Source organism: Scomber scombrus, chromosome 14 (genome assembly GCF_963691925.1).
Source record: "Scomber scombrus chromosome 14, fScoSco1.1, whole genome shotgun sequence".
In the NCBI taxonomy this organism is placed as follows: Eukaryota; Metazoa; Chordata; class Actinopteri; order Scombriformes; family Scombridae; genus Scomber; species Scomber scombrus.
Genome location: NC_084983.1, coordinates 27566305 through 27582282, shown reverse-complemented (window position 1 = coordinate 27582282; position 15978 = coordinate 27566305). Strand labels below are relative to the sequence as shown.

The 15978-nt window shown below is 42.4% G+C and overlaps 2 protein-coding genes across 3 annotated transcripts in view; both read left to right on the top strand.

The window, feature by feature from the left end:
- The window catches only part of rars1 (arginyl-tRNA synthetase 1), a 101954-nt gene that overhangs the window by 35327 nt on the left and 50649 nt on the right, over positions 1-15978 (top strand). The gene's annotated exons all lie outside the window — the stretch shown is intronic.
- wwc1 (WW and C2 domain containing 1) overlaps positions 1-15978 on the top strand; it is a gene marked incomplete in the record, with an annotated part of 53454 nt that overhangs the window by 28997 nt on the left and 8479 nt on the right. The window contains 3 exon segments of the mRNA XM_062433275.1: positions 5378-5507; positions 14655-14801; positions 15902-15972. Of these exon segments, the coding sequence (XP_062289259.1) occupies positions 5378-5507; positions 14655-14801; positions 15902-15972 (348 nt within the window).

The window sequence follows — 15978 nt, the reverse complement described above, 5'->3', positions numbered from 1 at the left end:
TAAGATTTCAGTAAACGCCGCAGCGGCAACAGCAGAGTGTTTTTTATGGTTTGTGTTCTCATGTAAAGAGAGACGACATGTTTATCTTGTGATTAGAGCTACGCTGTGTGGACAAAAGTATGCGGACACCTGTACTGTATGAGTCAGGGATAAATAAGGGTCGGCAAGATGAGCACATGCAAATATATCTTTAAAAAAATTATCTTAAAAGCAGCGTCAGTGTTTGTTAAAATCTACATTTAGTATTTTTGTTGGTTTTATATCTTTTGAAATGACATTTTGCACCATTTTTTTAAACCAAAAGTAAGACTGAACTCTACTGAAAATGTCAAATGGTGTGCAAGATATTCATACGTTTATTTTCAAACATGGAAACCTTAACCCAAACACTGTTATTGACCCATATGCTTGTGGCCTCAGGCTGTTTTTCATGTTTTAGTTACTTTTAAAGCACATTTTTGAAGCACACAATAATATTTTAGGCGGGTGCTTCTCAACCTGTGAGTCTAGACCCTCACTAAGGGGTTTGCACCATCAATCAGAAGGGTCACAAGATGATTAATACGATACTAAGTAGGGGTGTCCCGATACAACTTTTTCATTTCCGATACGATACCGATATTGCAGCCTTGGGTATTGGCCGATACCGATATTGATCCGATACCGATATCAGCATGAATCGAAACGTGGGATGTTAGAAAAGGCTTGATCAAGTGATATTACTCAAACAGGGGTATTGTTTTGTCAATAATGTAGTGGCGGCTAGGCATAATGTAGCGAGGCTCGAGGTGCTCAATTAAGCATTTAAACCCGACATTACTCACCACAGACAGGGGCTGGTCATCAAGCACAATAAACTGCCTTTTTGCCGTCCCGTGGGAGTTTGTCACGCTTTGCAAATGTTTCGGACTGAATGTGGGACCTGAGGTTGTGAGTGCTCTGTTAAAGGTACGAAGGGAACTGAGATCACTTTGTAGAGCAAGATATACCAATGCTGTAGTCTGTGCAAAGTGAGAGACGACCATCCAACCAAGCTGTATAAAGAGCAGAGTTAGTGATGTATCTTAAGTTTTGGAGGCAAACCTGTAAATGGTTTTCTCCAAAATCAATCTGGGACAGAAAAAGGCAACTAAACGCTTTCTTGATGCGGCGGATAAGTTAGAGATAGTTAATGTGATGTTTGAAATTATATGCTTGTATCTTAACTTCTTCTTTATTGGGTTTCCCCTAATTTTGTGGATGTGCGGTGTTTAATACGCCGGGAGAATAGTTGGTTGATAGGGGGGGGGGCCCTGTTGATAGTGTGGGAAGTTGGACACTGTCCTTCCTTTCTTCCTTCCATCTTTTCTTCCTATCTCCTTTTCCTTTCCTTCTTCCTTCCTTCCTTCCTTCCATCTTTCCTTTCTTTCTTTGTTTAGTTTTTTCTTTCTTTCTACCTTCCTCCCTTTTTCCCTGTCTTTCCATCCTTCCTTCTTTATTTCCTTCCATCCTTCCTTCTTTTTTCCTTCCATCCTTCCTTCTTTCCTATCTTCTTTTCCTCCCCTACGGTTTGCTTTCTTTCTTTCTTTCTTTCTTTCTTTCTTTCTTTCTTTCTTTCTTTCTTTCTTTCTTTCTTTCTTTCTTTCTTTCTACTGTCCTCCCTTCTTTCCCTATCTTTCCTTTCTGTCTTCTTTTCCTTCCTTCCTTCCTTCCTTCCTTCCTTCCTTCTTTCTTTCTTTCATTTCCGCGTGACTCTTCATCTGACGGTGTTGACACAAAGTTATAGGTACCTCTCCTTTAATGGGTTTCTACTAATTTTGTGGATGCAGTGTTTAATACGCTGGAGAATATTTAGTTGATAAGGGGGGGGGGGGGGGGGGGGCTGTTGATAGTGCAGGAAGTTAGGTGGGTGTGCGACTACGAAACTTAAAATTGGGACAGAAAGGGAGACGATCCACCGCTCACATGTACAGAAGGATGAACCGATATGAAGAGGATTAGAAAGCTGCTGCTGAAATATTAATGATAACAGTTGTTTTCTCCTGCAGTTTTTATGTCCTCTCTCATCTGTTGTTACTTGCTTTTTGTTTTTAAGACTCTTAAATCAATATCGGCCCCAAATATAGGTGTGAGATTAGACTCCCGCAGCCTTTAGATTTATATCAGATGAAGCTCCAACAAAGACTCACTTTATGTATTTATAATATACAACAATAAAACTGTCTTTGTCTCTTTAGATCACGTATCTGTTAAACGTCTCCGCGCTCGTTGTTGTTTTAATTATAAAAATAAAAAAAAAGGTTCATATTGCGGTTTTTCACTCAGCCTAAATCCATGTTTGAGAAGGATTTAGAGAGGATTATTTGTTCTCTCTGCCTGTTACAGACAAGTGCCTCTCACACTCCCTCCCTCCCTCCCTCCTTCACTTCCTCATTCTCTCTCTCTGGGCCTTGTTTCTCTCTCTCTCTCTCTCTCTCTCTCTCTCTCTCTCTCTCTGTCCGAGCCTCCCTCCCTCCTCCTCCTCCTCCTCTTCCCTCTCTGAAGAATGTGGAAGGACCTGTTATTCTGATGCATGCATGACTTGCTGATGACGGGGCTTACAGAGCTGCTGTTACTGTTACTGCTGCTGCTGTTACTGTCTCTTCTTCTCAGCCGCCACCTCTTAAAAAGTTGTGTAGTTTAAAACCAGGTGTTGCACCAAAGAGCCAAATCTGTCCGCACACTGTAGATTCATCAATTCTTTTAAATCTATGATATGCTTCTCCTTTATATTGTTGGGTCCAGATGCCATTTTTAGACTAGTCATGAGTGATATAATCTCCATCAGTTGTTTGCAATGTTCAACACTAATTTATTAGCAATATAACTTGTTTCAGCAGTCAACTGAACAATTAAGTGTCTTAACTGTATCCTAACAGTAACATCTCTGGTGCTACACATACCCCCATAGCTTTAGTTATAGCGCTAGTTATTGCTTTAGTGCAGACATCCCAACTCTCCCGGAAGTTTCGAGAGTCTCCCGCATATTGATAGCGGCTCCCTGACGCCCGCAAATTATATACAATATATATAAAATCTCCCAGAATCTGAAGCGAGCGAGCAAGAGCGCACACTATAGAAACTGCGTTCAGACTGTAAGCCAAAATCCGATTTTTAGCCAATCTAGATTGGAACCAGATGCTCTTATGAAGTCTGAACAGTCATAAATCACATGAAATCAGATTTTTGCAAACCAGATGGAAACCACCTTTGGGAGGTAGATTCAAATTTCATGTGGACAGATGTGTCTGAGTCTGAACAGCTTAAAACACTCACATCGGTTTTGACTGTCCGTGACGTCTTTCTACGTCTCTACGCTACGTCACTCTATGCGACACCAGACCCGCTTATTCCAGTTGTTGTTGCTAGCTGATATCAATGGAGGCTTATTCCAGTTGTTGTTGCTAGCTGATATCAATGGAGGCTTATTCCAGTTGTTGTTGCTAGCTGATATCAATGGAGGCTTATTCCAGTTGTTGTTGCTAGCTGATATCAATGGAGGCTTATTCCAGTTGTTGTTGCTAGCTGATATCAATGGAGGCTTATTCCAGTTGTTGTTGCTAGCTGATATCAATGGAGGCAATGGAGGACGTTAAAACACCAGGCCTTGGACAGAGGACCAAACCTAATTCTTCATTAATCTTTGGGGAGATGGCTCCGTTCAAGCAAAGCTCGAGGTTTTTTGTAGTTGTTGCTGTCGCAATTATATGACACACAATACACGCTAGATGACGCCTCCGATCTGACGACGTTGCCACAGCAACCTGTCAGATTGGTCATTAATGTGGCCCAGTGTGAACAGAGCCAAAACCCATTTGGACACTTGCTAAAAACCAGGCAGGGAGTTCCGGTCCTCTGAAATGAGGCCAACGCGGAAGTAACTTAAAACTGCATTCTATCAAAAGGCCACCAGGGGGCGACCGTTTTGGTGTCAAAAGGACTTCCGTCTCTATACAAGTCAATGGAGAATTCACCAACTTCTCACTTGATTTCTAACCTCAGTAAACGTTTTCAAAATGTGTTTATGGTCTCAATCGCTAGTTTAAAGCCTTCTTCAATGCAGTATGATGTTCATTTGGGACATTTTGGCCTCCCTGATTTTATGTGTTTATTACATACACAAGACAAAACACAGATTAACTTAAAAGCTTTGAAGTTATGTTTTAATATAAAAGTCATGATTTAAATCTGACAGCAAAACTATCCAACTATCTTTACTCATGAAACTCACTCAGCCTCAGTTTTTAACCCTCCTGTTGTCCTCGAGTCAAGGAAGGAAGGGAGGAAAAAGGAAGGAAAGGAGGGAGGAAGGAAGATGGAAGGAAAGGAGGGAGGAAGGAAGACGGAAGGAAAGGAGGGAGGAAGGAAGAAGGAAGGAAAGGAGAGAGGGAGGAAGGAAGACGGAAGGAAAGGAGGGAGGAAGGAAGACGGAAGGAAAGGAGGGAGGAAAGGAAAGAAGGGAGGAAGGAAGGTAGGAGGGAGGGAGGAAAGAAGGATGGGAGGAGAGAAAGAGGAAGGAAAGAAAGAGAGAAGGAGGGAGGGAGGGAAGGAAGGAAGGAAGGAAAGAAGGAACAGTCAAAACAGACGGGGTCAATTTGACCCGGGAGGACGACACAAAGGTCCTGCTCTCCGAGTAGCTTTCACTCATCATCACTCATAATCATCATCATCGACGAGTGAAAGCTGTGAATATGAGTCACAGTGTCGGCTGTGGAGCACGTAGCACAGCTGACCCAGTTCTCTCTGTTAACCACGGGAAAAAAAACAACAACAAAAACAAAAAGCTGCTAATTAAAAACTGATGATTGTTGTTTTCATTCCTGCAGCGAACAGCTGACAGAGATGATGATGATGATGATGATGATGATGATGATGATGCAACAGACCTCAGAAAGCATCATGACATTGTTTTAAATCCTGTTCTCTCTCCCTCCCTCTCTCTCTCTCTCCCTCCCTCTCTTTCTCTCTATTCCCTCTCTCTCTCTCTCCCTCCCTCTCTCTCTCCCTCTCTCCCTCTCTTCCTCTCTCTATTCTCTCTCTCTCTCTCTCTATCTCTCTCCCTCTCTTTCTTTCTCTCTCTCCCTCTCTCTCTCTCTATCTCTCTCTCTCTTTCTCTCCCTCTCGCTCTCCCTCCCTCCCTCTCTCTCTCTCTCTTCCTCTCTCTCTCTCTCCATCCCTCCCTCTCTCTCTCTCTCTCTCTCTCTCTCCCTCTCTCTCTCCCTCTCTCTCTCTTCCTCTCTCTCTCTCTCCATCACTCTCTCTCTCCCTCCCTCCATCCATCCCTCTCTCTCTCTCTCCCTCCCTGCCTCCCTCTCTCTCTCCCTCCCTCTCCATCCCTCCATCCCTCTCTCTCTCTCAGGATTGACCAGAAGGTGTCCAGCTGTCCGTATGGCTTTAAGCTGCAGGAAGCTCAGGCGATCCTCAGTGAGGTTCGTTCCATCAGAGACGCCATCAGCACCGGAGAGAAAGAGAAGCAGGAGCTCATGCAGGTAAAAATAAGTTAAACCATCAGAGTGAAAGGGGGTTCAGGGGGGTTAAATGTGCGGCCTGTGGGCCAGAAGCGGCCCGCAGAGGGGTCCAATCCGGCCCACTTTCCTTCTTGTGTTCTTTTCCTTCCTTCTTTCATTCCTTCTGTGGTTCCTTCCTTTATTCCTTCTGTCCTTCCTGTGTTCTTTTCCTTCCTTCTTTCATTCCTTCTGTGGTTCCTTCCTTTCGTCCTTCTGTCCTTCCTTCCTTCTGTCCTTCCTCCATTCCTTCCTTCTGTCCTTCCTCCCTTCCTTCCTTCTGTCCTTCCTCCATTCCTTCCTTCTGTCCTTCCTCCCTTTCATCCATCCATCCATCCATCCTTCCTTCTTCCCTTTCTTCCTTCTGTCCTTCCTCCCTTTCTTCCTTCTGTCCTTCCTTCCTGCTTTCCTTCCTTCCATCCTTCCTTCTATCCATCCAACCATCTTTCATTCCTTCCTTCCTTCCTTCCTTCCTTCTTTCCTTCCTTCCTTCTGTCCTTCTGTCCTTCCTTCCGTCCTTCCGTCCTTCCTTCCTTCCTTCCTTCCTTCCTTCCTTCCTTCCTCCCTCAGTTCCTTCCTTCTTTCCTTCCTTCTGTCCTTCCTTCCCCTTTCCTTCCTTCTGTCCTTCCTCCCTTCCTTCCGTCCTTCCTTCCTTCCTTCCTTCCTTCCTTCCTTCCTTCCTTCCTTCCTTCCTTCCTCCCTCAGTTCCTTCCTTCTTTCCTTCCTTCTGTCCTTCCTTCCCCTTTCCTTCCTTCTGTCCTTCCTCCCTTCCTTCCCTCCTTCCTTCCTTCCTTCCTTCCTTCTTTCCTTCCTTCCTTCCTTCCTTCCTTTTGTCCTTCCATCCATCCATCTTTCCTTCCTTCCTTCCTCCCTTCCTTCCTTCCTTCCTTCCTTCCTTCCTTCCTTCCTTCCTTCCTTCCTTCCATCGTTTTAATAATCCGGCCCACATGAGGTCAGATTGAGTTGTATATTTGTGACCCTTAAATGAAAATGAGTGTGACATCTCTGCTCTACCAGACTCTACTTTTTAAGCTTGATATCACTTTAAATTTAATTCTTAACCTAACTTGACTCTCCATTAAGTATTTATTGCAGTGTCAGAGAACATTTTGGTTAAAGTCCTCCTCCAAAGTTTCTCTGATCTCACCTTTTAATCTGAGTTTAACTTGTGTATTTAGGAGCAGAAGCCAGTTTGCATCTCGTACAAATGTGATGATTTAGATCATTTTAAGGTTTTTAACTCTTTACATACTGTTCAGGCTCAAATTTGACCCATTTTTTACATCAGAGAGTTTAAAAAATACCTTTTTCTTCCCCTAATATTACCCAGAATATACTAAAAAAGGAAATAAATTTGGCCTATATTCATCCAGAATTTAAAAAATGTTCAATCTTCACATTTAATATAATTTATTTAAATGGTTCTCATGTTTTATATAACATTGGAGCAGAATAAAGTGTTTTTTTATATCGTTTTTTTAATCATAAAAACTAAAGAATAAACTCTCTCTGCTTCATTAAGGATAAATCATGTTTATTTATGACTGATTAAGGTTATTTATGAATGATTTGTGCTTCAGAAGGTTGTTACAGAGACTAATTATGAGAGGAAATACTGTGATGAGTCAGAATATGAAAATTATGTGAGAGTTAAAGGGATGAATTAAACTTTTTCTGTGGAAAAAAAAACATACAAGACACAAATGATAAGTCAAAGCAGAGTGTTTTTAATCATCTTTAACTTCTAATTAGCATCAAAGCATTGCATGACTGTCAGTTTATTGGTGAAGTCACATTATCACCAGTATAATTAGACTTGTACCCATCATGTGTTGAATAAAGTATCAAATTTAGTCCATTTAGGTGCATAAATATCAGTTTCTCCTCTCTCTTACTTATCAAAACAAATCTTGTCCACCAGATAAAATAGTTAAATAGTTAAATGTAAAGTTTGTTGGACATTTAAAACCAGAGTAGCTTTTATTTAGAGGCTGCTGAAGTTGATCAGCTCCTGTATCAACTCCTCCATGAACAAAAGAAGAAAGTCAAAGGAGACAAATCGCTGACATCTGATGCCAGACGAAGCCGCGTGCAACAAGTTAGAAATCACAGCGAGGTGTTTACATGTTTAAAAGAAAGAAAGAAAGAAAGAAAGAAGTCACTGTGTTTCATGATATCTGTTCAAAAACTAAAATCTATTGAACCCATTTAACTTTTAGGTTAATCTTTACCACTTGTATGAGGTATGTAATGCACAGACAGACCATCAGGTTGTGTTATGGTTGCTATAGATACAGGTTGTTCTATGGCTGCTATAGATACAGGTTGTTCTATGGTTGCTATAGATACAGGTTGTTCTATGGTTGCTATAGATACAGGTTGTTCTATGGTTGCTATAGATACAGGTTGTTCTATGGTTGCTATAGATACAGGTTGTTCTATGGTTGCTATAGATACAGGTTGTGTTATGGTTGCTATAGATACAGGTTGTTCTATGGTTGCTATAGATACAGGTTGTTCTAGAATGAGTCTCTAACATGTTTTTAATAAAAAGTTTAGAACAAATGAGGTCTGTAGAGGTGTGTAAAACATCACATTTAGGCTCAATGAGGAAAAATCCATGTTTTATGTTGTCATGATCTCAAAGAGGAAGGAAAAGCAAAGACATGATTATTTAAATAGCACTTTATTGGTGTGATCTACAAAGAGTTAATGTGTTTTTCAGTGAGAATGAGAATAATGATGTACAGTACAGTGAAATTCAGTTTCTGCCATTGCAATATCAGTCAAAATAATGGAGAATTTGATATTTTTCCCACAATTTTTCAGCCTTAATTGTTTTTACTGTGTAGAAAAATGCTTGTTTGGTTTCTTACCTGAGCTACATTGACTTGTTCCTGCAACCTGGCAGACGTGCTGCTTCTATTTTACTTTATATATATATATATTTAAACTGTATTCTCCATCGCAGGGATCGACTTTGCAGCACTGTTAATAATAAAAACCCGTCTGTGAGAGGAAAGTGATTTGCGATGAAGTGAAAGAATAGAAAATGAACAACAGGGGAGGAGATGAAGGAGGCGTCGGATGACTCTCGGGAGAAGTTTAAAACACTAAACGCTGCCGTGCACTAAAAAAACTGCAGAGTGCACAAAATAAAAAGATTTAGTGAGTCGGAGGAGTCGATGCTGCAGGGAGGCAGGTGGTGGTTTAGTGTCCTCGTCAACCAGCTGTTTGTGAGATTCACTTTGAGATGAAGTTTGTTTCTGTAGAAGTGAAAACAGAAAGCAAAGAAATAAAAAGTTAAAGAAGCAGAGTGAAAGACAACAGGGGGGTTAAACATGCGGCCTGTGGGCCAGAACAGGCCCGTCATCTTTCCTTCCTTCTTTCATTCCATCGATTTTTCTTTCCTGTGTTATTTTCCTTCCTTCCATCCTTCCTTCCTTCCTTCCTTCCTTCCTTCCTTCCTTCCTTCCTTCCTTCCTTCCTTCCTTCCTTCCTTCCTTCCTTCCTTCCTTCCTTCCTTCCTTCCTTCTTTCCATCCTTCCTTCCTTCCTTCCTTCCTTCCTTCTTTCCATCCTTCCTTCCTTTCTTACTTCCTTCATTCCATCGATTTTTCCTTCCTTCCTTCCTTCCTTCCATCCTTCCTTCCTTCCTTCCTTCCTTCCTTCCTTCTTTCCATCCTTCCTTCCTTCCTTCCTTCCTTCTTTCCATCCTTCCTTCCTTTCTTACTTCCTTCATTCCATCGATTTCCTTCCTTCCTTCCTTCCTTCCTTCCTTCCTTCCTTCCTTCCTTCCTTCCTTCCTTCCTTCCTTCCTTCCTTCCATCCATCCATCCATCCATGCTGCTGATCCAGTCTCCATTAAAGATGTAACTCTCTATTTTAACGTCAGGTAGCAGCTCAGACTTTTATAGATCTTAACTGCTGCTGTTTAACTTTAATGAAGCTCGGAGGATTTTAACAAGCTTGTTAAATTCCTGTCTGTCAGATGTGTTTCTCTCCCTCTCTCTCTCTCTCTCTCTCTCTCTCTCTCTGTCTCTCTCTCTCTCTCTCTCTCTCTCTCTCTCTCTCTCTCTCCCTCTCTCTCTGTCTCTCTCTCTCTCTCCGTCTCTCTCTCTCCCTCTCTCTCTCCCTCTCTCTCTCTCCCTCTCTCCCTCTCTCTCTCTCTCTCTCTCTCTCTCTCCCTCTCTTTCTCTCCGTCTTTCTCTCTCCCTCTATCTCTCTCTCTTTATATCTCTGTAGTTCAGTGACAGTTTATTTGCATGAATGAGAGTCTGTCTCTCTCTCTCTCTCTCTGGTGTTTCATATCTCTGTTTTTTATCCGCCATCCTTTTTATTACGTGTGACACACAGCTCAGTGTTAACTCACTCGTATTTCCTCCGTTGCTATGGCTGCGGTTTGTTATTAAAGTTGCATGATGGGACTTGGAGTCTTGCAGGAAGTGTCGACTAATCTGCAGGGAAGTCTGAAAAGGAGACGAAAATAAATATATAATAAATAAATCCTCGTTATGTTCAACTTCATATTTAATAGACCTGTAACATTTGCATAAACACATCATAAATAACACGTTTTCTATCTGTTGACCATTTTCGAGCAAACTTTTAAGATGATAATCCAGCGTTACTCTCCCTTAAATACACATAGATTTAAAATATGTTTGGCTCACATTAGTTTGGAGGGAAAAAGCATGCAATAAAAAAATAATCTGCTCTGTGGACTCCTCTCTGCTCTAACCCAACCCCCCCCCCCCCCCCCCCCACACACACACACCTCCTTATCTGCAGCTGACAGCTCCCTCTGTATGCCTCTTTTCATGTGTGTGTGTGTGTGTGTGTGTGTGTGGCTGTTAGTCATTTGCATGTAAGCTTCTTGCTTTACTTTTTAATGTTTGATAGCTGAAAGTCTGCCGTAGCTGTAGCTGTCTCCGTCTGGACTGTACTGGCTCTGTGGATACATTGTTGGTGCATCACACCAAAAAATAACAGGTTTATTTCATCCATTTGGGGAATTATACACATATATTTTGGTCATGCCCAAATCTGAGAAACTACAGGACTGAGGTGTTTTCTGTGCTGTCAGGGAATTAAAGAAGAAAAACCTGAAGGAGTCAAAAGTATTTACTTCATATTTTATTTAAAGCAGCAGTGAAATGTATAAACTCTGTGGTCGTCCTGTTCAAGCAGTGGAGCCTCAGTGTTTTTATGTTATAACCTTTCTAAGTATGGGTGTCTATAACGCTCTGGTAAGTATCTCCTTATTGTTAAACCCATCTGAAAAGTACAATTACATCAGTTCTTCCACGGCAGCTTAATGCACCACAAGCGACGTCTCTTCAGTGTTGCAGAGTGAGGCGATGTGACTGCAGAATAAAAGTTTTTCTACTTTTTTTCTCGTAAATTTGCGACTTTATAATGTGGGAGAGGTCAGTGTATATATATATATATTTTACATATATGGCACTAATATGCCATCATAATGCGAAGCGATAGAAAACCAATCTTTTTTTGTCTTTTGGTGTTTGCGGCGCACAGTCGGCCTGATTGGAACCCTTGGTGGGCCGGTTCTGGCCTGCGGACTGTTTGTTTGAGACATATTTTTGGATTTAAAAATTGATTATTATCCAACTCTAAAAGTGAATGAAACTTAATAGCAGAGTAGCAGAGTCAACTTTTCAAGAGGGCCTCTATGTATTTGGGGGGCCCAGGCGATTGTCAACCTATGCCCATGTTAAGTCCGCCTCTGACCCGACCCGTGCACACACAAAGAAAAATGCATTACCTGTCTCTATGAACGAATGATGATTAAACACACAACACGCGCAGGTTAGGCGGCACGTTGTCCAATCAGAGCCCACAGCCTACTGGGCTGAATGAGTTTAGGGGAGAAATGATTTACAATCTATCCATAGACATACTGTGCGCCACACGCCTGCCAATTCTGAAGGCATAGCGGCAATAATTAAGCCGTGGGGGCCCGCCCCCGACAAAATGTACATAGCGGAAACCATGCAACCCTTGCCCTGATTTATAATGTGCAAAATGGAAAATATGACCTGTAATGAGTGCCTTGTTTTTCATGTTGATAATCAGTAGTTTATTAACTGCAGCTGAGGTGGAGCAGTACAGATGTGCATTGTATTATTACTTCTTGCATACTTCTGTGTTGTATTTAACTTTACTTTCACAATCTGAACTGAGCCAAAAACTTCATAAAATGTTCAAAGAGAGTCTGGAAGATTTGCAGGTTTAAGTTATTTTAATATCTAATGCAGTTCGCAGAGAGCTAACCGGACGTTATCTGCTTGCTCAGTGGAAGTCTGCGTTCGTGCATTTACCTGAACGTCAAACCCGACACCAGATTTAAAAGAAACATCTGGTGGCAACAGGCGTGATCGAGCATTGTGTGAACTGTGCAGAGGCTCTTCACTACGTTGTACGCTGCAGGTTTAATGTAACAGCGTTGTTATCGTAGAGGTGGTTTGTTATTTTCTGCCACATCTGAGCAGCGGATATAAGCTTTGCATTCCAGCCGACGGCCTGTCTGTTTTGACTGTTCCTTCCTTCCTTCCTTCCTTCCTTCCTTCCTTCCTTCCTTCCTTCCTTCCTTCCTTCCTTCCTTCCTTCCTTCCTTCCTTCCTCCCCTCCTTCCTTCCTTCCTTTACTTACTCCCTTCTTTCCTTTCTCTTTTCCTTTCCTCCCTTCCTTCCTCCCTCCTACCTTCCTTCCTTTCTTCTTACTCCCTCCTTTCCTTCCTTACCTCCTTCTTTCCTTCTTTCTTTCTCCCTTCCATCCTTCCTTCCTCCTTTCCTTCTTTCCTCCGTCCTTCCTTCCTCTCTTCCGTCCTTCCATCCTTCCTTCCTCTCTTCCGTCCTTCCATCCTTCCTTCCTCCTTTCCTTCCTTCCTTCCTTCCTTCCTTCCTTCCTTCCTTCCTTCCTTCCTTCCTTCCTTCCCTCCTCCTTTCCTTCCTTCTTTCTCCCTCCCATCCTTCCTTCCTCCTTTCCTTCTTTCTTCCTTCCTTCCATCCTTCCTTCTTTCCTCCGTCCTTCCTTCCTTTCCTTCCTCTCTTCCTTCTTTCCTTTCCTCCCTCCTTTCATTCCTTCCCTCCTTCTTTCTTCCTCCCTTCCATCCTCCTTTCCATCCTTCCTCCTTCCTTCTTCCTCCCTTCCTTCCTTGACTCAAGGACAACAGGAGTGTACATTTAAAAAAACACATGTGTTGGTGACCGTCTACGTTGTACGCTACAGGTTTAATGTAACACCGTTGTTATCGTAGAGGTGGTTTGTTATTTTTCTGCCACATCTGAGCAGCGGAGATAAGCTTTGCATTCCAGCCGACGGCCTGTCTGTTTTGACTGTTCCTTCCTTCCTTCCTTCCTTCCTCCCCTCCTTCCTTCCTTCCTTTACTTACTCCCTTCTTTCCTTTCTCTTTTCCTTTCCTTTCCTCCCTTCCTTCCTCCCTCCTACCTTCCTTCCTTTCTTCTTACTCCCTCCTTTCCTTCCTTACCTCCTTCTTTCCTTCTTTCTTTCTCCCTTCTATCCTTCCTTCCTCTTTTCCTTCTTTCCTCCGTCCTTCCTTCCTCTCTTCCGTCCTTCCATCCTTCCTTCCTCCTTTCCTTCCTTCCTTCCTTCCTTCCTTCCTTCCTTCCCTCCTCCTTTCCTTCCTTCTTTCTCCCTCCCATCCTTCCTTCCTCCTTTCCTTCTTTCTTCCTTCCTTCCATCCTTCCTTCTTTCCTCCGTCCTTCCTTCCTTCCTTCTTCCTTCCTTCCTTCCTTCCTTCCTTGACTCAAGGACAACAGGAGTGTACATTTAAAAAAACACGTGTTGGTGACCGTCTACGTTGTACGCTGCAGGTTTAATGTAACACCGTTGTTATCGTAGAGGTGGTTTGTTATTTTTCTGCCACATCTGAGCAGCGGAGATAAGCTTTGCATTCCAGCCGACGGCTTCAGAGCGAACCGCAGAGTCGTATAAGATGATTCCACCGCAGCTGTAAAGATAAAAGGATCTCTTGTGTTGCTGCATCGCTGTAAATCACGAGCAACACGCTGCAAACACAAAGGAGGCAGTCTCTCTCTCTCTCTCTCTCTCACTCTCTTTACGTTTCATGCTTTTGTCACTTTGCAGATGTTCTTTGAATGCGCTGAAAAAAAAACCTCTCTGTCTGTGTGAGTTTGTGTTGTCAGTAGAACAAAAGCTTCAGTTCCTGGATGATCAGATTAAATATCAGGGAGCAAAGGTGAAAGTCTGATGTTTGGTAGTAAGGATGTAAGGTGCTATAAGCTGATGCCTTACTGTCACTATCACATCTTAAACCTTTAAATCCAACACAGCCCCACAGTTCCCAGTAAAAAGAACATTGAACACATGTTTATAATCTCAGGATTATAACTGCATATTGCACATTTATATATTGCAGGTTTATTTCATAGACTGTATATGTAACATCCGTGACGTCACCCATTGGTTAGTGGACTGCTGCTCGGAAGCGAATAGTTTCGGATCTGAGCAGCGCCATCTTGAAAATGTCAGGTGCATGCTGGGAAAAATAAAAACACGGATTCTACTTATATGGGCATCAGGAGGAGCATGAGGCGCCCTCCTGAACCTGTGAACCAATCAACCTGTCAATCACGACGTAGCCACGCCCTAATGCATACCCTGCTTTATCGTCACATATAAAATCAGGGAGGCCAAAATGTCCCAAATGAACATCATACTGCATAGAAGAAGGCTTTAAACTAGCGATTGAGACCATAAACACATTTTGAAAACGTTTACTGAGGTTAGAAATCAAGTGAGAAGTTGGTGAATTCTCCATTGACTTGTATAGAGACGGAAGTCCTTTTGACACCAAAACGGTCGCCCCCTGGTGGCCTTTTGATAGAATGCAGGTTTAAGTTACTTCTGCGTTGGCCTCATTTCAGAGGACCGGAACTCCCCGCCTGGTTTATTTACACAGAGATTAATTGCTGTGTATAGTATTGTATTTTATCACTTTCACCCTTACGCTGCTACTCTCTTCCACTGTATCTAATCTTATCTTATCTTCTAGCTGCAGGTCATCCTCGCTGTGCTTCTTCTAACCTCTCTCTGTGTTTGTGTTTTTCTCTCGTCTCCGTTCATCCAGAAACTGGCCGTGTTGAAGGACGGGTTCCAGCTGGACTCGGGTTCTCAGCAGGAGCTTTGGGGAAGCAGCCCGTCGCTCGCCAACTCCGAGCTCTCCATCCCTCGGCTCTACTCCGACGCCGGCTCGCAGACGGACATCCCCGCTGAGGTGAGAGGACACAGCGTTAGAGATAGAGCTAGACTATAGTGTAGCCAAGCAGGTAGAAACTGTTTTACAGCTTTATCATAAAGTGACAAAGATAAACAAACACCAAAACTCACCCGACCAGATTCCTCATCTTGTTTATTTATTCATAATTTAGCTTTTTGTTTCTTTTCTTTTTCTCTTTTACTGAAGTTCTTCTTCTTCTGTTTGTGTATTAAAAGTAAAATAGTCCATAACTCTGAGCTTCATACTTTAATTTCTCTGTGATAAGATAAAATATTCCTTTATTCAGGTTTGTTAAAATGTACATTTAGTATTTTTGTTGGTTTTATATCATTTGAAATGACATTTGCACCATTTTTTACCAAAAGTAAGACTGAATGCTCCTGAAAATGTCAAATGGTGTAACCACAAAAGAATGATAAATATTACATATTTTATCCACCTCCATTCCTTCTTTCCTCTGTCCTTCTTTCCTTCCTTCCTTTCCTTCCTCACTTCCTTCCTTCCTTCTTTCCTCCGTCCTTCCTTCCTCTCTTCCTTCTTTCCTCCTTTTCTTCCTTCTTCCTCCCTTCCATCTTTCCTTCCTTCCTCCTTTCCTTCTTTCTTCCTTCCATCTTTCCTTCCCCCTTTCCTTCCTTCTTCCTCCATTCCTTTCCTTCCTCTCTGCCTTCTTTCCTCTGTCCTTCTTTCCTTCCTCTCTTCCTTTCCTCCCTTCCTTCCTCCCTCCTACCTTCCTTCCTTCTTTCCTCCGTCCTTCCTTCCTCTCTTCCTTATTTCTTCCTTCCATCCTTCCTTCTTCTTTCCTCCCTTCCATCCTTCCCTCCTTTTTTCTGCCTTACTTCCATCCTTCCTTCTTCCTTCCTTCCTTCCTTCCTTCCTTCCTTCCTTCCTTCCTTCCTTCCATCCTTCCTTCCTTGACTCGAGGACAACAGGAGGGTTAAATTTGACTAAACCACATGGAAACAAAAACACATCATTGACCCTCATATATATATATATGTGTGTGTGTGTATATATAAACAGGAAATAGTTTTACTACTATATTAAATGTTTAAATGTGTCAGTGTATTAATATATTTATGTGCGTCTGTGTTTTGAAGTTCATGACGAGCACCAACAAGCTGGCAGAGAAAGTCCGTCTGAGTCTGAAGTACGAGGAGGCGAAAAGAAGGTAGAG